Here is a 22,382-nt window from a genome sequence, read left to right on the forward strand (position 1 = left end):
AGTTCGGATCGTTTTATGTGTTCATAAATACATTTATATTTCAAACAAAATGAATGAACAAATTAATTAAAGTCGTTGGCTACTACTTTTTCCCATTACTCAGGCAATTTTTGAATTCTATCTCGAAAAAATGACTCGTCTTTGGAGGCGATCATCTTTTGGAAAACGGACCGAACTAATTTATACACCCAATACTTACACTTGATACACGTATAACTGTAAATATTATTAGTTAGTGTAAACACTTTTTGAATAAATATTTATTCCTTGAATGAAATATGCTATATCGGAATCTATTGTACAAATAAATTCAATCAATAGCAATTTAATTAAATACTTACATTGGTAAACATGGTGATACAGACTGGCGAATAAAATGCACTTACAGTTATTGGCTTTTGCATCATAATCAGAATAACGTTAGTTCTCACGTGACGACTGAGATTAGAATTAAGCCATTCGCCAAAGTATATTCCATTACGAAAGTCCTCGGCCTAAACGTATATATCCAAATTAAGTAATTTTCAGTTACAATAATTTATTTACAGGATTATTAAAACTTACCGCATTTGTGAGAACAGTGCCATAATATGCGTATATAAATGTTTGCAGCAGTTTTATTAAAGCATATGACACAAATATGTATAAGTTATTGAAGTCCGAAAACTATTACAAATGTTTAACAATTAATATTATATCATCGAATATTTGTATAATATGCTATGCAACACTATCACTGTTTAATGAGAAGTGAGAGACTTGTAAGCGCAATCTTCGTTTTTACACACTTTTAGAAACAAATATTATTTAAATATGTATTTTAGTTGTAAAATCCGCAAGAAAATTGCGACATTTTCTTCTTAAATATTCGCAAAAATTCACCAAAATGCTTATTATCTTGTAACCATCTATGACTGTGGATAGCAAATTGGATACGGTATTACAAAATCACAAACATTGATTTTACATTAATGTATTTACATACCGGCGTTACGTTATATATCAACGCGCAAAGAAGTACAGCGTTGGAGACAACATGCCAAAAGACGATGGGTCCATAGATATGCTCCAGTGTATCGCAACATCGCATTAGTCTCTGATGCTTTGAAACGCACATCCTCAGCAGATCTAAAAACTTTTCAGTAGGCAGAGGATGCATGAGCCTGAAGCTCATGGCGCGCATTGTCGAGGAGAACTGGTAGACATAGAAGCCAAATGCGTTGTCAACACTGCACGCCGTCATAATGCTGAGTGTTGCAAAAGTCGTCTCAAAGAGCAAATGTAGATGATATAAAAAGTTGGTAGGAACAGTCCAAAAATATCCGTATCCTCCACTGACTGGTAGAGTAAAATTCGTAGTTAAATGGAAATGCAAGAGACCTCGGATTATGAAGAAATATGGGGGCATAAAATACCCCAAGATCAATGAACTCGAAACCAAGAAATATCCATACGCCATAGTGCATGTCTTACGTAATGCCGAAAATACTACCGTTTGAACTTTTTTATTCCGCGTAAGTTCCTCCTCGAAAAGATTATTCAGCATTCGGTGATAATTTATCAAGGCGCCACGATTTATCGTGAAAGTCCCTACCTTAAAAAAGATCAGAAATGCATATTTCTTTTCTGCGTAAATCAAAAGAATTATTTACGGATTAACATTTAATCCACAATTTTTAATTTGTTTTATTTTAATCTAACAGTCTGTCTAATAAAAGCGTAGCAGGCCTATCTAAAAAAAAAATGGCTTATTAGCCTTAAATTTATATTGATTGTATTCAGTAGAATTATGGCCGGGAAATGCAGTGTTATTGATAGGAAGTCTAGTCACCAGCTGTGTCTATAATAGACTGGCACCTCCGAGGCATACTTTCCAGTCTTTCCACTACAGTCTGTCTAGTAAGAGCGTAGCAAGGCTTACCCACAGTCGAGTAATGATATACTCTAAATTTTTGTTTTCACTGATAGGTATAGCACCTTTGTGCTGCATGCATTATAAGCAAAGTGTAACCCGTTGTTGCTTGAATTGTGCTAGAATAAACGATTTTCAAAATGTGCTGCCTACGCGTCTCGTTTCGAAGCAGGCTTTATTTCTTTACTGACAACCTGAATGCTGAGAAAATGTTAAAAATATAATAAAAAGCTTTGATTCCGTCTGCCCAACGCTGGTTTATCAGTAAAGATAAAGATTGATTACTTCAGGAAGTTAATGACCCCAAACACTGAAGCCAGCTCTGCACGTCCTGGAAAGAGGGAAATGACACTCGCGACACTCCACTGGCATTCACAATCACTCGATGCGAATCCCATTGAAAATGTATGGTCACTCATCAAGAGGAAGCTTCGTGGAAGACCAATATCAACTTCGAAGCGCTTAAAAAACGAAATTCGACGAATCTGGAGGTCTTTTCTACGCGAATATGCGACTTAGTGGAAAGTATGCTTCGGAGGTGCCAGTCTATTATAGACGCAGCTAATAGTTGGACTCCTTATTAATATAATTGCATTTTGGCAATAATCCTACTGAATAAAATCAATATAAATTTAAGGTTAATAAGCTATTTTCATTTGAGATAGGTCTGCCACGCTCTTACTATACAGATTGTATATACATATATACATATACATATATATATATAACATTCCAGCATTAAAAAATAAAGCATATTTAAATAATGTATTAGATAATTAGTTAGTTCTGTAAATAATCATCATTTGTCATTATTCTTTTGTAATTTTCTATTTTTCTCAATAAGAAAGAAATTTTTTCATATATAAAACACTTGTAGCATGTGGCATATGCTCGACCTTTCAAATTTCTAATATATAAATATGTTCATTTGCAATATATAAAATGCAATTTCCTTCTAGATCATACCTTAAGAATGGCGCTAAGGGCACTTATTACTAAGCCCACACTTTTCATCAAAATCATCAAATTGTGTCTAAAGATATAGCTCATATGTATGCTTAGGGTTGCAAACATCATCATCATAAAGAGCACACAAAGTGCGTGGTGATACGTGGATTTGTCGGAATTTGGCGAATACCAACATCCACTTATAGTGAGCAGAGTTCGAATGAAACGTTGGTACAAACGATACGCTCGCAACTGTTTATCCATTTTTTTCATATCTGCATTAAATATATGATCTAAAGAGACGTCGAAAGGCTTCTAAACTGGAAAAACGCATTTTTTTTAGATATTAGAGAAATAAATTTTAAATATAAAGTGTAAAAGTATTATTAAATGTTATATTCAAATATTTAAATCTATTTCGTTAGTTTTTCACTAAAAAAAAATATATATATATTATATATTTCTTTTTTCGACATGACCGGAAACTTCTTAGTAGATAGAAAATTAGTGAGCCTGAAGGAATTATAGTGCTCATGTCGAGATGAATTGATAAACATATAGAAGTCAAAGATATTGTCTACTTTGCGCGCCACCATGGCATTGATTGTAAATACCGGCAGGGCTGTCTTGAAGGGCAGATAGAAAATCATTGGAAACGATTCAAAAGTAGTCCTCTATTGAGACTGGTAGAGTGCAGCTCGTGGTTAAATAGAATGAAGAAATCGCGGACTAAAACAGTTACAATGGTAAAATATTCGTACATCAGAGTGTCTCATGCAGTAGCGAAAATATTAGATGCAGAGCATTATTGCAGATTTAACACAGTTTGTAATATTCGAATTTAAATCAAAATTTTTGCTTATTGTAAAAGTTAGATCGTTGCAAAAAAATAATATTTATTAAAAGACGAACTAATTTATTAGCTGAGTATGCTCATTTTGTTGTCCAACAAGTACTTTCTGTTGCAAATTTTTAATTTTATTCTAATTTTTTAAAAATAAATGTTAATATATCCAAAACGCGTCAAACCTATTAATATATTTACATAAAAATACGTGTAAAAAAGAATTTTAAGTATCTTTGAATTAGTCGGAAAAATGTATACTTTGTAATCTAATTTAATTCGTTGAAATTTAGTGAGTGAACATATAACATTATATGAACCTATTATTCACATAATATATTGTACACATCAATATACACTATGCAAAAAATTGGGGGAGCACTTTAAAATCTGCATGTTTTGTCGATTTTGAGAAACTAATATCTTGACTTCCAGGAATCGCAAAATATTGTTCTTTAGCGCGTTTTAAAGAATAAACACACGCACATACGCACGCACGCACACATCATGATGTGCAAACTCTGACCGAGTAAATTTCTCAAATGTGCACATCGGACAACGTGAATGCAGGCACTTAATATTATAAAAATCTTGCGAAAAAATTGGGTCTTCTTTGGAACCTGATAATTCGTGAGTTCCTAGAAGCTAGAACAATTTTTTAATGCCATTTTAAAGAAAATGTTCTCGGCTTCGAAACTGATGTGTTGACACTTTTCGCCTCGTCTTTGCTTTGCCCGCAACAGGCTGCAATATCATGACATTTTCAAGAGTAATACTTTCTGCTTTTAGTTTTCACGAAAAAAAAAAAACAGTTTAATGAACGGACAATTTCACTTAAGCCATTTTAAAATAGAGATTTTACTCTTTAAAACGCTTTAAGGAACAATGTTTTGCGATTCCTGGATGCCGAGAGATATTGGTTTCTAAATATCGACAAAATTTGTAAGTTTTAAAGTGCTCCCCTAATTTTTTGCGTAGTGTATATTAACGTATCTACGAGTTTTATAGAAAAACTTTTTTGTTAGACGACTTTTTGAACTGAGGAATATTTAGAGATGTTTCCGATACGAATTGCTGTGACGGTTTTATTACTATAAAATGATATCAAGTCAGAGGAATAGAGTTTACCTTCTTTACCTTCTTTACCTTTCCAAGTAAATTTAAAACTGTTATTGAAAGATTGCAACTAATGTTGGAGTTACTTTGAAGCATTTTTTTATTGACTAACATTTGCATTATACGTATCGTCTATGAGTGTCTATCATCAAGATTTTTGAAAAATTAATGGCTAATCTTATGGCCAATTTAACATGTCATTCGATAGAGTTTGGTCGAAACGGGCAATAATTCAGGTTTGTTATGACTATAGACAAATTATAGACATAAGTCTATATAAAAGGAAGATTGCACTTCAAAGAGAATATTAATAAGGTTTACCGCGAAACCGCATCGGTATTGTAAGTTGAATCCGGATTAACGTTATTTTTCTCATGTAACTGATTAAAGGCAAACAGATTTACGATTCTCTTTTCTTACACAAAATGAAAAACCTCTATGTTTTTTATCGATCATTATATAGTCAATATACAGTTGTGTTATTATGCACATGCAAGCGGGAGAGTATACTGATATTTGTTATTAGAACTTTGATAGCGTAATGTGAAGCAGTCTGGATAATGGAGAGTCCCGTTCAATCACCTATATTTGTCACTTGTCTCGATCGGACGTAATGTTAATATATATGTATTTTTCTTTCACACTTTATTGAATTGTGATTTACAGGTTTAAAATTTTATTAAACATACGTGCATGTAAAATTTTTCGCTGCTGTTTTTTCCGTAAAATTTTCATAAATTTATTTATTATATTATATAGTAAAACTTATTTATATTTATAGTAACATAATTTAATTATATAATATATACATATAATATGTATAATTCACAAAGCCAGACAGATTTAAGATTCTTTTTACTGATAAAATAGAGAAAATTCTACGTTGTCAATCGAAATATTGTCCACCGTTATATTGTTAGCTGTATAAAATCATAATCGCTGTAATAGCTTGTGGATATAAGCAGACGTCTGTGAGTAAAGGGGGTCTCGTTCAGTCACCTGCGTTCGATATTTTCCTCCCTAGTGTCTCTACGATATTGATATACCTATATTTTCTTTACATTTTGCTAGGTCACTGTGTGACTCAAAAATTTTATTAAACACATGAAGAATTAAGCGTTTCTTAACTTTCTATGTTTATCTGTTAAACTCTAATTATATTATTTTGCACAATGATTATCATAAAAAAGTATTAATGTATAATACGCAAAATTCAGTAAATTTATAACATGTTATTTTTTAAACATTGATTAAGTATTAACTATATAATAATAAAATTAATGTTAATAGATTACACTAACCTTTTTTAGTAACGTAATAATGTTACGAATTTATCAGCATTATATTTACGATTATGCTGAAGAAATGATCTAATCGTATGTAAAGACTAGTTTTAACGGATAGATAAATTTGATGAATATTTCATACAATATATTTTATTTAAATTGATTTTGTACTTGATTTGCATCCGGACAAGGTTCGCAGTTAGTTTTACATAGATCAACATTACATTCAATAAATAGATCCATAATATCGGGAAATTTGAAGGCTTGGAAGAATGCGTAAGCAATAATAGAAGCGCCTGTATTGCCGGTATTGTTTGTCTTTTGGAAGGCACCGAATAATTTTGGTTTCAAAGTGCAGCCTCTTTCGTCGGTAAGCCGCAGCATGTTGGTCGAAATTTCGTCTCGCGCCACACAGTCGCGCACCTTGAAAGTAATTGTTTCGTTTATATTTTATATCTTCAATCAGGTCTAGACCAAAATTTATTATTTTAAAAGTAAAAGCAATTTATAGTGAGAAACAATCATTAGTGTGTAATTATTTCTTGTGTATTTATGAATAAATAGCATTTACGTTATTTGATTAGATATATGTATGATGGATTTTTCGATGTGTACCTGAAGATCGAAACTAAAATCACCCTTCACGGAAACTACTAAGGTCATGGTTTCTCCGATCTTTACGAGTCCATCGGCTGTAGGTGCAAAAGGTCCTTCACCGATTTGAATATCCAATTTGACTGTAGCAGTGTCGCCACTAAATGTAACGATCTCCTGGTTTAACATATCTATTGAGAGATTTACCTTTAAAGCCTTATTAATGTTCCCTTCCCAGAGACATCGTATTCTTCGTATTGTATCCCATACTTCTTGTATACCTGGTTCATTCTGGTTTTCAGGAATAAAAACTTTTTATTTTTAAATTTAATGATTATCTTTTTGTACGATTTAAATGTGTCCAAACAAATTTGAAATGTATAAAAAGTCAAACTCTTTAATAAAAATTAGTTCGGCACTAACTTGTAATACAAGAACAGTTTCCAAATATGCTTGTCTAGTCGCACCCTTGAAATCATTAATGAATTGAGTTCCGCAAAAGTCTAAATTCACAGTAAAAGAGTACTGTGTTGAGCCAGAATTCTCTTTTACGTATATACATTCTGGATTCGCATAATATCCCTAAAATAGGATAAGATCGATATATTATTGTCGGTAATTTATGATAATTTGTAGTAAAAAAAGGTTATTTTGTTTTGTACTTACTTTGGAATAAATAACACCGTTAAAAGCGCGATTAAATTCAATATGGATTATCATCTTTGTTTTACTACATTCGACATCAAGACTATGGATATGCGGGGGATGTTTAAAATCATCAGCTTGAGTGACTTTTGAATATTAAAATTGCAAATTTATTTTTATATTCTGTGTACCTATATTATACTGACTGTAGCAAAGGTAGTTGTTAGGTAACTTACCCAACGTACTCTCATTAATATGAATTAAACCATCACTTCTGATAAAATCGTCAGGAAGGGTAGTGGTTTTCTTATTTGTAGGAAAGATACGTGGGGAATATGCTAATCCAGAAATTCCTTCAATTCCACCTGTATGTCCACCCAATTGCTTGCCAATCCTGGACGTGGAATGGAGCGGTCTTGTACTAGTCGTTGAAAAAAGCGAAGGTTGTAGCGGTAAATGAGTCAATGACGATTTTGGGATATTCAAAGGCGGAAAAGTCGTTGAATGCTGAGTCAACTTAGGCTTATATGATGTAAAGTCTACAACACTTTGCGGCATACACATGGATGAGTGTTGTTGGGCACTGGATTTTGAGATAGAATATGTCTTAGAAGAAGATTGCTTGCAAGCTAGATAACTGATCTTTGGCGGGATGAGAAATAGTGACGGACGTTGGACGCGATAGCTCGTTATGTTGTTTTGTCGAAAGTTTATTCCCCCTCGAAAGATTTGAGATTTTTGAAGCGATTGTTGCACATTGAAGATCGGCCAGTACCTACTTGAATCCGATTGAGGGCGAACTGTAAGTATACAAACATTTTATTTATTAAAAGTTGTAGCGCGCGTTCGGATCGAAGGTAAGTCGCTAGAGGAGACGTGAGAGTAGAGTGCACGAAGAGAGTCGTGTATTATTATTATGTATGTAATCGCGCAACGAGTAGCAATAAACGGCCGCATACTAGCTAGTTGTGATTACGATTATTTCCCGACACCTCTTCTCGGACTTTTTGTTACAAGTACATTTAAGGAACTTATCTTCTACAATGTGTATAAAAAGTTCATCTTAATGATATTCTTAGACGTAAGGATAATATCAGTAAAAAATATTGTGGATACATTATATTGCAAATCGTTTTATAAATTTTACATGTACTTAAACAGAAAGATGTTTCTATTCAAATATTAGTATTACAGTTTTATTCATTATTTATAATACGTAAGAATATTAAATAAATTAGAGTTATTTTACATTTTTAATTTTACTTATTAATGACAAAATAGCATTGGAAAATGATTTCATAATTGAAAATTGCCAAAAATATATTTATAATAGTTTTTTATTGAATTGAGAGATAATATTGTCAATAAGATCTGTGAAAATGTCAATCATTTTTATATATATTCATTAACTTTTTGAATATTAATTATAAAACAGATTTAAAGAGAGAAGTATAATCTCAAAAATACATTGATATAATAAAAATACTTGATATAATCTCAAAAATACATTGATATAATAATGCTTTATGAGAAAAAATTATTTAGTGTCTGCAAAATAAGCGCATATTAAAGCCAGTGAAGCAATACGGGTCAAATACGAGTAAATTTAATAAACTTCAAGATGTAATGTTTATTTTTGATTTCAGATAAGTGATCAAGGACCAATCCATGGTACCGCGATTCAAGTCCCATCGAATATGGTCAATTTCGAGGAAGTCTAGGAAGGGTCATTTTATTTCAATAAAAATTGATTTTACAAGTCCAAAGTATGTTCTTTAATATATCTATAATAAAGAAATCCGATCTTAATGTGCCTTTTCTTTCTTGAAAAAAAATTAGTGAAAATAAACTATTTTTTGGATCGAGATAGGTATATATCCTCTTTTAAACTTTCAAGCGTGATCAATTAATAAACTTCAAATCGTTTATGGTCAAGTTTATGTTTATAGTGAGATTATAACAGTCATACTACATCTTTTTTTTCTGATTGCGCTTAAGAAAAATTTTTTGTTCTTACCGGGATTTGTATTTACATTACTCGCGAAGATCGCGCCATCGTCGAAATCGCGGCTGCATATTGCTGCACTTGAGAGAGCAATGAGAAAAATCGCTGCGATGATCATCCTTAAAATTAAAATTTAATTTTTAAATTTAATGACTGAATTCTTTTAATTTTCTTCACTTCTCACAGTTATACATATACACAGTATTAATAGTCTCGCGCGATTTCAGACAGAATTTTTTTCAACAGAATAATCGTTTTGCGCGGAATCAAATTTAATGTTATGAAAGTCAAGTGCTATCGACAACTGAGAATAGTAAGCTGTATCCAAGGATGATGAATCTTGGATTCGGTAGATTGGTCTTCTCGTCGAAAGTAGATAATAATTGAAATTGCAATTTTCGACATTTGTCACTATAATACAAACGAAATTACTTTTAGTGAGATGAGGAACGATAGTGTGTGAGTATTGTGATTTCCCTTCAGGTATGAGTTTGTGTAATTTGGATTAATGTACGCAAAAATTATGTAACATGTAAAATACAAGGAGTTTATCTTACCTCGCCATTGCAAATTTTGAAAGCGTTATTGCTGATGAATACATAGTGGTTTTGTAATGGGACTGTAATTGACGGAATAATCAAGGTTTTGTAGTGGAGAAAAAGGAAAGAACCGCACGCAATTATTTCGACAGATCTTGAGCGGAAAATTTAGTGTTAGTAATAGCATTTATTTTTTAATCTTCGGCTACCATTAAAAATTTTCTTTTAATTTATGTTGGGATTGTTCTTGTTACTATTCATTTCTATTTTGACATATAGGTAAATATTATATTAACATATTTTCTTAAACGGATTATGTATATGCTGCATAATTCTACTTTATTATCTAAAATATTCATAATTTCAGATTATTTAATTAAGATTATTAATTTATAGTTATACATTCACGAGCACACTTAACATCATATTCATTTAGATGTTATTTTCTTTTATATAAATACAAGTCATACTTTTATGCATAACTTTTATAAATATTAAAGGGATTGTTGTTAATCTTCCATTAAAGACGTATTTTTCGCATGCTTGTTACGCGCTTTCCTATGATTTCAAGCGAAACAAATATATATAATTATGACAAATAAAAATTTGTGAAGAAGCATGATGATTATGAAAAAAGTATGTAGAATTAGCAAAATGTAAAATTACCGTTTTGTTAGTTATTCTACATTTAATAAAAACTTTCCGACGTCAAAAACATCTAAATAAGCATCTAAATAAATATCTAAATAAGCATTATTATATTTTTAAAGTTATTTCTAAACAAAGTTGAAACTTTACAGTTACTCTACATTAATTCGATGTACCTACTTGTGACAAGCGCGGGAAAGCACCGTGCATCTTTGCCTTATAGCTTTATGTCACTAATCCATTAGTGAAACCAAACAATCGCACTACCTTTAGCTGGCCGTATACATCCGATATCTCATAAGATCAGTATGGTAAAAGGTTGAAAAGTTAGAAGACAGCGGAATATGTATAGTATTTCAGCAACGTGAAAAGTGAAAGTCGCACTACGTTGGACTAGAGGAACGTGTAGATATCAGTGAGATACGTTTTCACGTATATTCATGTGAAGACATGTATGTATATATACATATAATATACACATACATATATATATACACATATATGTATATATGTACACGTGTACATATGTATTGTGAAATCTTTGATACTTATATTTATCGTTTGCTATAAATTCGATATAAATTTATGTATTTTTTCTTATTTTATATGTTTGTTGTTTTAATTAGCGAAACACACACACACACACACGCGCGCATACACATACACATACAAATTATGTACGTTATTCTAAGAACAAATAAATAGTAAAGTATATATTTATGTCATATAAAAAAATAATAAATGAGAAATTTTTAATATTGTATTTAAAATACGAAATACTGATAATGTATAAAGTATTACTTTTTTAATTTAAGTATATGTATAGATATGTGTGTATACATATATATGTACATATATATATGTATACTTGTTTATTTTAACGTCAAAATGATGATAAATAACATCAGCTTGTTTGCCGGATATATACAATATAATAAAATTTATATGTATATATATGTTTAATAAACATTACACTTTGAAACTCACATACGAATAAAATTTCTTCCATGGAAAATGATTAGCACAACATACAAATAATTAATAGCTGAAGTCAATCTTGTTGGCTAACAATTTGCGTTGTACGTGCGTTTGAGAAAGGTAAGCATGAATAAGAAGCATCTCTTCATTTCAGCTTTATATAAGTATTAGAGTCTCTTAGATCTCTAGACGGATCTGCAAAAAAGCGTGCCATCACTATAGGTCTGTCGTAATTTTATCATCAGTGAGATAAAAAAATATTTGCTGATGAAATTGCATTAGACATGAATATTTTACATTTAAAGTTTCATAAAAAATAATACTTCAATCTATTTCTGTAACTAAATTCATCGTAGAAATAATTATATCATTTTGTTCATGTTGCTTATTATAAAATATTTAATGTATATTATTTCGATCTTGTGATAATAAAATAATTATTTTTAATAATTTTCTATATATATATGTATATGTATATATATTATATGTATTGTGCATTTCATTTTGTAGTTTTAATATCATCAGACTGTCGAAAAATATATTTTGTCAAAAATTGACGATTGAAGATTTTATCCACGAATACTTCTGACTTTACACTCGCGACATACATATCTTCGGTTTTACAAAACGTCTAGTTCATATAAAAATTTAATATAATGCTCAATATTTGAGTTACAAATTCGTTATCATTTCGTTGATACACTAAAGATGATCGAAATCGTGATCGAAACATTTGTAAAAATACATATAAGTTTTACACGCTACCATCCAGTGTCGGCTTACATTGGCTTGCATTTTTCCCTTATTTTAGTTTTTAAGAATGTTTTCTAAATACTTTTATAAACATTTTTTATTTGCTAGTTGGGAAGATAGTGCTGACACGATATATTCCAATGATGACCATTGTCTGACCACTATATATTTCTACATTTTGTATAAATTATTTATACATAAATTTCCCAGCTGTTTTATAAAATGCTTCCGTCACTTATACTTTTTCCGGCATCTTTGAAAGAGTACCGACGCGCATCAGATGTTCTATCAACTGACGTGCTAATTACAATATTTTAGTTTTTATTTTAAATATACTCAAATATAAAAAAACTATTTTTTAAGAAATAGTCCCAATTTTTTCACGTGAGTTTACCGATTAGGGGAAAGTGATCGAATTGTGTGCAGCGGATAATTGTGGGCATCGTGGTTTGGTACTTTCCCAATAGATGGAGACATCTGAAATTTTTACGCAGAAGATAATTCCCTCAAGTAATAACCACAGAAGGTACGACGTAAGTTCATAACAAGAAAAAACCAAAAAAGTAAATACATTCATTTTCTTGATAATTTCAACACTCAGGAAATAAGATGATGAGTCCGTATTTTTAATTTGTTTGTTTAAAGTTGTATACATTATTACGTTATTATGTGCATCTTTCGAGCTGTTTATTAAGTTTGGTTAGGAAATGTTGAAGTAATGTTATTTCATATCGAGTCAGGTCGCAGCGGGCAACTGTGCGCAGGCGTTTTGAAATGCGCACAATTATTATCCATCTTCCATAGACTATACTCTATATAGTTGCTTTCCATTACACACAAGTGAAAGTGAGCTGAGTATTTTATACTCAGATTATGATGTCACTACTTGTTTAATTTTATAAAAAAAATATATTGTATATATATATATATAAAATATATTTAATATATATATTTATATTACAATATTATAAATATATTTTATGATTTCTTTGTCAACATTCCATATATAATTCATTCATTTCCTACAACTTTTCCTTTGCGCATAATTACCCGACGCGCAAGAAATTTTGTCGCTTTTCCGTGTTTTCCTTTTTGCCAAATACAACCTTATTAAATGAAAATCTGTTTAATATAAGGATACGTGATGGTAGAGGAATGTTTATTGTTTCTATTATTTCCATACTTATATCACTTTGAACTTGGAAAATCATCCCAGGAAAACAAATATCTCTTAAATGCGCACAATTCGACCACTTTCCGCTGTTATGCTGGTATCAAATAATAAGGCGTTCGCCAACATCATGATAAACTGCATCCATGATTTCAGACAAGAAAAAGTGTTTAAAATCAGATAAGACGTTTCTTTACGTTTAAAAGACAACTTAAAGATGTCTTATGTCACAATTTGAGATTTTATGTTGATTAAGATAATGCTCTGGAATGTGTATTTTTTCAAAAAAATTAGTAAAGTTATAGCTCAAGGTTTGATAGAAGTGGCGGACATAAACGAAGAAGTATAAGCGTAAAAAAACACATCTGATAATCAAACTTCTTATTAAAGGAAGAATAAAATTATTATTTTGAAACGCGCTATCAATTTCGTTTAATGAAAATATTACTAATGGTTACATAAATAAATATCATCAAATTGTGTAACAATTAAATTATAATTTTTTATAAATTTACTTATATTACAAACCTCATTACTTGAGATTCACTAATATAACGATTTAAACATTAAAATAGCTCTTACATGCATATTCTATAATTCTATACATAAACTATTGCAAAATGCCATGAGCTAATTTTTTTTAATGTACGATCACAGCACCAAAATAATTTTGGTGTCTCAGTCATCTTTTATCTTTATTATCGGTCATGATGATTATCTACTTCAGGATCTTAAACAGATTCAAATCTTCTTCATGATCTTAAGCAGTCTCTTGTACACAAACTTAGGCGCATCTTTGCCCCAGATAAAATCCAAATGATTGAATTTAGGCAATGGTACTCGGTACAAGTCCAAAATGTTGGATAACGATTTGTATAGCTTCTTCACATCCTTAAAAAGAAAGAAACCATACGTTATCACGTGTGTTATCTTACTTATTTACTCTGTATTTTATACGCAATGTTTTTCTTTGTGCTATCTTTTGTATTAGATTAGGTAATTTTTGTGGGAATATTTTTATCTTCTCATCGAATTTAAACTTTCGAAATTTCAAATATTTACGCTGATAAAGAAAAAAAATAGTAATGCGATGAGTATAACATAATCATAACGATATGTTATCTAAAGTTTGATTCACAAGGTAACACGAATCAATTTTTAATATGTATTTTATACGTACAATATGTCCTACGTGTTTCTTCCATCTAAATTTTCCCTCTACCTACCAAACTATCAGCCAACAAATCATTGTCTGCGTAGAATATCCCAATTGGCACAGTAATGTTCGCTAGATTGTAGTCCGGCGGTTCAGTTGCGTTGTAGATCAACAGATTTTTCTCGCGACCGTAGTCATATTGGCGAAATTTGCCCGATTCGATTTCCTGGCCGAAGTGCACCATTGTTTTGGTCGAAGCACCGGCTGGATCGTGATTCAAAATCACAGGTAGCAGAGTCTAAAAAATAATATAATATCTGATCTGAAGAATGATCGCATATGTCAAACATGACAATCGAAGCACTGATCGGAGTTACACTTTGATGATTTTTTATCACGATGTAGAATATAATACTTACGTGATCGAATTGTTCTTCATCGAATCCACAGATTAAAAATATTAAGTTGGTGCAGATCTCCTTTTCAACGTACGTTACCTCGCAGCCGTGCTTCGCCAGAAATTGCAGCACACCATTATGTGGTAGGAACTCGTCCTCGCCGAAGAAATGCGCGATTATCTGTAATTCATGGATTCCTTAATTACGATATATTTACATATAATATAATGTAAATGCTCTGATTTTAGCTAATATTTGAAAATAAATAGATATCTTCATTTGAAGCACAATTTATCGAATTGAATTTATATAAATGATCTTCGATCTTAATCTTAATTCGTAAACGTTTGTTAAAACTGTAATCAAAGATTGATAACGTAACACTATTACATATCATAGATAACATATAAATATAACAATAAGTAAGAGCAGAAAAAAAATTTTTTGCTAGCAAACTTAAAAGATAAAGACTGTCTTTGAAAAGTAATAGTGAAGCATAAAGAAATATTCTTTATTCATGTAGATATCGTAAAATTATAAGAAAAAGTGTTATCTACTAATTAATGTAGCTTAATTCTTAACATGTTATTTTAAATCCTTAGATCACTATATAATAATAAATTTATTTTCTAATAATACATTACCTTTAAATTGTTCACGTAAGGAGCTAAAAATCGTATTGGACTTTTTATATGTTTTACAAAAACTGCAGGTGCAAGACTAATTATTGTTCGCACTATTCGGGCAATATCTGGACGTTCTGCTGCCATCACGTAAGAAGCAGTTGCACCCATCGAATGACCAATGTATGTGTGCAATGGGTGTAACGTCATATTCGTGATATACGAGATCATCGCAGGTAAATCATAGATGCCCAATTCGTGAAAGCTGATAAAAGTTTTAATCAATATACAACATAAAATACTATATACATATAATAAAATGTATTGTCACATTATAGTAATATAAAATTAATTAATCAACTTTCATAAATTTTTACTGTAAATTACTTAATGCTATACATATAAATGTCGACAATTCTCTGAAAAAATTGAGTAAGTAAATTAAAAATGAAAATTATATTTTAAAAGTGCATTACACACACATGCATTAAAATGCATTTACTTGCAATTAACATAACTATGTATATCATCATTATTATGATCATAGTTTATCATCATGACATGCTTTCCACGAAATTTGTGATTAGAATTTTAGATACGGTTTTCAAATTCTTTTAAATACCAGTAAATTTATAGTAAATATTTATTTTTCTTTTTATTTTCACGATTAACCAAATATTTTCAATCGATTTTGTATTAGAAGATTGGAAAAGCCAATCCTATTATATTATGATATTATTTTCATTATGATATTATTTGTGAAAATAGGATGAAGGTTTTGTAAAAAGCCTAACGACAAACTATAATTAATTAATAATAATGCTCATTAGACGTAATACAATAACAAATAAATGCACTTTAATGTATGTACTTTTTAAATATAACTTCAATTTTTAATATACTCGTATCAGTTTCTTTTAAAGAATTGGTAACAATACTTATTATTAAATATACATTGTTACAAGTATTGTCATTTTTAACGCGCACTATTATTTTCTTCTTATTTCCTTAATGCAAGTACCTGAAATTCCAAAATCTTGAATCCGATGGAGATAAAGAAATGTGCGCCCTCGAGTCAGTATTTCCACGAAAATTACCCAACCAAATATCATATCCCTGATCGGCCAATATAAAAGCTAGTATAAAAAAGAAAATATTGATCACCGTAGCTACTTATGTAAAAATATTTTAGCTTTATAGTATTATATACAAAATCTAGACACCCGAATCGTCTGATAAATTTTTTATTTTTTATGTGATAAACTTTTTATTAAACTTTTTATTAATCTCATTTTGAGCAAAGTGAAATTTTATGTAAAATCCAGAAGAAAAGTATCTTATTTTAATATATAAAGTTATTAGCATACAAAATATAATATTACAAAATATTAAATAATATTACAAAAATAAAAATGGAAACTTCCAAAAAATTGAAATTAAAATATGCATGTTTTTTCTTGATTGTGGAATTTGAGAATTTATTTTTCGGTATTTTGTCAGAAACGTAATCGATAGTTTCTTAAAATTGATTGAAGTAGTACCAAGTCCTTTATCCTTGCCGGGAATGACCCAGTCGGCGGAGCTGCCTAAAAGACCATGCTGCAACAATACAGATGACTGATTCTTATCACCTGGAATACGATGAAGTGTTAAGAGGTAACCGTCTTCCGTCTGTACAATATGAGCCTCTGCTGGATAACCAGCTTTTTTTATCATTTGCAGCTGGAAAAAACAAAAACAAATTATTTATTACTAAATGTAATAATGCAGATTCACATTACTATAATACAATAAAAATAAGATAAAATGGCGACTATGAGTGACTCATAATCGCCGTTTTATCTTATGTCATATTATCACTAATGATACAAATTGCAGTCTTAAATATCTCATTATGTTGAACTTCCATTATATCTTATATGGTTTTTATTCTTATGAGTAATTAAATTCCACTGTCTTTATCTATAGTGGTGATGCTGCGTAATATTGTTTATTAATAGTATTTATAAGTTAGCTAAAGAGATCATAAAGAGCTCTTTTAGAAAACATTTTACAGATTAAAGACATTTTGATATTATTTAATAAGATTTTAATAAAATTAAAAAATTATCTTTAAAAATTCTTTCTCTTTTACTCTCTTCTTTTGTTTTTCTGTCTTAAGGTTTACTGGGAATCATCTCAAGATATATTAACATCTTGAAATGTTATTTAAGATAATCTTGAAATATAAGGACGGATTATGAAAATCAATCTTGATAGGCTATCAATCTTTTTAGGATATTTATAACATTAGGAGACGCGGTAGTGTCTCCGGCCATGTTCAAAAATATTATCTTATACTTAAAGATTATTTTAAATCTGATCTTAAATGTTTTTAAGATGCCATTCGGCTAATGAAATAACATAACAAGTAAGAATAAGGATCTTATAAAGGGTCTTACTCAAAACTTTGTATTGATAATAATAAGTGTTTTAAGATTGTAATTGAGATAATTTTTAATATATGATTGTGCATTATAAAATCTAAATTCGAAATATAGAAAAAATATGTTTACTCTCTCTCTCTCTCTCTCTCTCTCTTTCTCTCTCTTACCGTATTAAGATCATCAGGATTGCATTTGATGCTATTTGCCAGTTCTCTGCTTTCCTGCATCATTTTCATAAACACGTTCAATGAGAGATCTTGCGAGATGTCGAATGTCACAGCTGCGGCCAGGTCGTAGAACAGCAAAAGGAACGTCATCACGATCAGCATTGTAACGGTATACGATAGAACCGATGACGGATTAATTGGAATTAAATATCGCGGGTTCCTCAAGATATAACAGCGAAAAATTAAGTTGAGAAGTACGACTACGCTCTTTCTATATACGTACCTATAACTGAAGTCTTTTTGTCTCTCTCACATTTTCTTTAGTGGGAAACAATGACGAATATGTTTATCAATCGGAAGAGGGGGAGAGAGAGAGAGAGAGGGGGCAGAAGGAAGATAGAAAAAGTAGATGCATAATCATCTGTAGCATTAGTCATCTAATAATTATGAAAACTAATTGAAGATGCACATGTAAAATTGTTTGGCTAAGTTGCACCTTGTTTTAATACAGTTTATTCTTCTCATTTATGATATTTTATGTACTTAGGCCCTGCGCCTAACAATGGAGGAAATATTAGGAACAGGAATAGATATTATAATTTTAACCTATCAGAAACCGTGTATTCCGATATAACTGGTATCTGATAGGTTAAAATCATAATATCTATTCCTGTTCCTAATATTTCCTTCATTATGCGCAGGGCCTTATTCTCTAAATTCGTTGGAGTATAATTTTATCCTACAGAGCGAACTCTTATTCTTAAAGATTGAAAATTTTGCAATTTTTTTTTAGAGAGAGAGAGAGAGAGAGAGAGAGAACGCAACTTAGCTAATTTTTTGCTATCTGACGTCCTATAATATCAATTTACTCGATTACTCGATTTATTAAAGAACCACCTAAAAACAAATTAATTGATCAATTTTTCTTCACATTAATTTGAGATATTGTTCCAATCATAAAAATTTAAAAATAAAGACAAAACCTTTTTTCTTGATTTAAAAATAAAGACAAAAATGTTTTTTCTTAATCTTTAAAACTAGAAATCTCCTTAAAGTTTTTATTAATTTATTATACTATTCGGGTAATTAGGACTACGATATAATAAAATAAAATAATTACGTAGATTAATAAATATTATATATTCACAAGGGAACCTCACGAAGTATCAAATCTTGATTTTAATGAAGTTTTATATACATATATAGGTTATGTAAATAGAAGAATTTAGAAAATATCAGTTATAGTACAAAAACGGTTTTGTGCTGTAATGGTTTTTCTGCATTTCTTATATCCTTATAATATAAAGCAATTTTTATCTTTTTTCGTTATATTTGAAAAACTATTTAAGATATCAACAAATGTTTATAATAAAAATATCTTTATATTCGTCTACATCCATAACATTTTTAGAAAATTATATAATTATTAAAAAAGTCTTTGAAAACTATTAAAAATAATTATTTTAAAAAAATATTTTGACTTGGAGATAAATAGAAATAATTTTATTCTAAAACTTTTTTATAAATTATTTTTTGTACAAAATTTGCCTGTTTCGGTCTTTTTATGATTAAAAATCGCAATATTTCTTCCTTTCTAAATTTAAAAAATCAAAATTTCCATTATCGATATATCTCGAAACGAGAGCGAGCCAATCACTGAGCGGTGCGACGTTCGACCGTTCGAGATTCATGAATGCGTCAGTGCGTCTTCACTTTCTAACCTTCCACACTTAACCTTACATTATATGATATACGTCGTATTACGGTTGTAAGTTGTAACATGGATGTGGATACAGCGAGTGACAATACTTCGATCGATGACAAGATAGATGACTTTTGCGAAAATCCCACGCGAGATGCATTAACGGAGGGTCTCATGAGCCTCCTGAAACCTACAGTGGACCAATTGGACGATAGAATTCGCGCTACAAGGTACCCACAATTTTCCCTTTGTGATTCATTGCTGGGCGTATACGAACGATAAACCTCTTCTATGTCACGGTTACACTTTGCATGCTTGTTTCTTTAGTGTTTTTGCAGAGAAGAGTGTATTTTCTTTTTAGTAGGCACAGTCGACACAAGTATCATCTTTGTTATACCCGTTTTCACCAATGTAGATTAACTTTAATCTCGGTTTAACTTTGTTCATTTTTTTCTAATTTTTAGAACTATAAAAAGACGAAGAGCAAGTTGAACTGAGATTAAAATTAATCTATATTGATGGAAATGAACATTATTGTTATTGAAAAAAGACATAATAACGTTTATGTTGATCGTGTCTCTTAAAAGAAAAATAGCCACAATATCAAATCACATTTATCTTTATTTATACGTTTATTTGATACATTATGTTACGTACAAAAATCAAAAGTTTATTTGATTTGACTATTATTTTTTTGTAGGATATGCCAAATTGAACTGAAACAACGGATTGAATCCTTAACGGAGGAACTTCAAAAAATCAACGAAGCATTGCAGTATCCGTTAGACACAGATTCCTATGTAAAAAAACTAGTTAATGCTAAGCATAAGATTACTATTGTTAGCAACATTTTGCAAAGTACGCAAGAGTGCTTGAATAAGGTGCATCAAGCTGTCGAGAAGAGTACTGCCAAACGAAAAACACTACTAGATAATAGTTCTGCATATAACAGCACAAGTATCGAAGTGGATAAAGAAGAATCAGCTCAAGCAGAGACTGACAAGCAGGAATAATTTCCGATATTAAACCTATGATCTATAAGATATGACCAAATTGTTACTAAACGATTATTTATAAGTTTTATAAGATTTTATTACATTTTTTCCTATAAATTATGGAGACTCCAATAGTTAAACTATCTGATGAAGAGCTTAATACAGTTTATGAGCCTTCTGAGGATTCATATCTTTTGGTGGATGCTTTGGAAGCAGATTTAGAGATTCTGCATGCGATAAAGCCAAGGATTTGTTTAGAGATAGGTAGTGGCTCTGGCATTGTTATCACGGCTTTAGCAATGGCATTAAAAAGACATCATAATGTTCAGTTTATTGCAACTGATATAAATCCTGATGCATGTAGAGCCACGAGAAGAACTAGTCTGATTAATTCGGTCGATGTAGATGTCCTTCAAATGAATTTATTAGATTGCATACAAATTAAATATACATTTGACATTATTTTATTTAATCCTCCATATGTAGTTACAGAATATGATGAAGTAGTAGATGATAGACTTGTATTCAGAACTTGGGCAGGTGGTAAAAATGGTAGGCAAGTTATGGAACAAGTATTCGCTACTATTCCAAAAATCTTGTCAGATACAGGATTGTTTTATTTAGTTGTTATCAAAGAAAATGATCCTGAATATATCTTGAGCGCATTTAAAAAATTAAATATGTCTGGTAAAATTGTTCATGAACGGAAAGTAAGAGGAGAGCATTTGTATATTTTACGTTTTCATAAAATTGAGGAAACGAAAAGTTAACATAATATGTGAAGGATATAACATTCACAGGATATTTTGAAAGAGTTCAATTTTATGATACAAGAAAAAAGTTCATTGATTGTATGCTATGAATCTAATTATTATGTATAGTAATAAATTACAGATAAATGGACTACATTTATTTGAATTATGTTATATTATATTGCTGTTTGTAGATAGCTGTAAAACATCATTTGTATTATTTTTAAATCATTGTTATGTATTATATAATTGCAATTAATATATACAGGCATAATAATATATTGCGTAAAATAATTTTATTCCTTATCTATGTATACTTTTATAAATATCTTTAGCAGTATTTATTCGTTTAAAAAAGAAAATGATAAATGGAAGCTGATAAAAAAGAGTATATCTTTTTTACAAATATAATTTATTTTCATATAAGTACTTATGATTTACATTATGTTGAATTATCGCAATAAATACCATATCGTATTGGTATTCAAGCATTACGCAAAGTGAGCACTCTCGTCGTTTGAAGACTTGTACGAGTAGTTTGTTAGATGTTTATAGATTGATGTATAAATATGGCTACTCTTTCCTATTCTGCTATCCAGCAGAATAAATTTTCTATGTGTTTGGATAAGAGTTTTATAAAAATTTAGTTATAAATATTTAAAAGCAAGAAGAGCTAGATAAGAATTTCTTTACCTACTATTAATAACAGTTTTAAAAGTCTTAA

At 30.2% G+C, this 22,382-nt stretch overlaps 3 protein-coding genes across 4 annotated transcripts; 2 read left to right on the top strand and 1 right to left on the bottom strand.

Moving 5' to 3' along the window:
- Window positions 1-14,147: 14,147 nt before the first annotated feature.
- LOC108775226 (lipase 3) lies at window positions 14,148-18,516 on the bottom strand. 2 transcript variants are annotated; one of them, XM_018541532.1, is made up of 8 exons: window positions 18,493-18,516; window positions 18,210-18,322; window positions 17,158-17,338; window positions 16,638-16,752; window positions 15,638-15,881; window positions 15,015-15,173; window positions 14,666-14,893; window positions 14,148-14,330 (listed from the first exon to the last, which is right to left on the bottom strand). In XM_018541532.1, exons 2-8 carry the CDS (start codon window positions 18,276-18,278, stop codon window positions 14,181-14,183), a joined length of 1,146 nt encoding a protein of 381 aa, XP_018397034.1. In that variant the 5' UTR covers window positions 18,279-18,322; window positions 18,493-18,516; the 3' UTR covers window positions 14,148-14,180. The 2 variants fall into 2 exon arrangements, with proteins under 2 accessions (XP_018397034.1, XP_018397033.1); XM_018541531.1 differs by lacking the exon at window positions 18,493-18,516 and having other exon boundaries at window positions 18,210-18,361.
- Window positions 18,517-19,931: 1,415 nt separating this feature from the next.
- On the top strand, window positions 19,932-20,957 carry Snapin (SNAP associated protein). Its single transcript, XM_018541525.1, has 2 exons — window positions 19,932-20,141; window positions 20,612-20,957. Exons 1-2 carry the CDS (start codon window positions 19,990-19,992, stop codon window positions 20,922-20,924), a joined length of 465 nt encoding a protein of 154 aa, XP_018397027.1. The 5' UTR covers window positions 19,932-19,989; the 3' UTR covers window positions 20,925-20,957.
- On the top strand, window positions 20,953-21,676 carry HemK2 (HemK methyltransferase 2). The gene has a single exon (XM_018541524.1). It carries the CDS (start codon window positions 21,026-21,028, stop codon window positions 21,674-21,676), a length of 651 nt encoding a protein of 216 aa, XP_018397026.1. The 5' UTR covers window positions 20,953-21,025.
- Window positions 21,677-22,382: the final 706 nt, after the last annotated feature.

Source organism: Cyphomyrmex costatus, unplaced genomic scaffold (genome assembly GCF_001594065.2).
Source record: "Cyphomyrmex costatus isolate MS0001 unplaced genomic scaffold, Ccosl1.0 scaffold29, whole genome shotgun sequence".
In the NCBI taxonomy this organism is placed as follows: Eukaryota; Metazoa; Arthropoda; class Insecta; order Hymenoptera; family Formicidae; genus Cyphomyrmex; species Cyphomyrmex costatus.

Coding starts and splice junctions, on each gene's coding strand:
- HemK2 (XM_018541524.1), top strand. CDS start 21,026: ATGGAGACTCCAATAGTTAAACTATCTGATGAAGAGCTTAATACAGTT.
- LOC108775226 (XM_018541531.1), bottom strand. CDS start 18,359: ATGACGTTCCTTTTGCTGTTCTACGACCTGGCCGCAGCTGTGACATTC. Junction 17,339..18,209: donor ATCCTGATGATCTTAATACG/GTAAGAGAGAGA, acceptor TGTTTTTTCCAG/CTGCAAATGATAAAAAAAGC. Junction 15,174..15,637: donor CTTACGTGAACAATTTAAAG/GTAATGTATTAT, acceptor CATGAATTACAG/ATAATCGCGCATTTCTTCGG.
- Snapin (XM_018541525.1), top strand. CDS start 19,990: ATGGATGTGGATACAGCGAGTGACAATACTTCGATCGATGACAAGATA. Junction 20,142..20,611: donor GATAGAATTCGCGCTACAAG/GTACCCACAATT, acceptor ATTTTTTTGTAG/GATATGCCAAATTGAACTGA.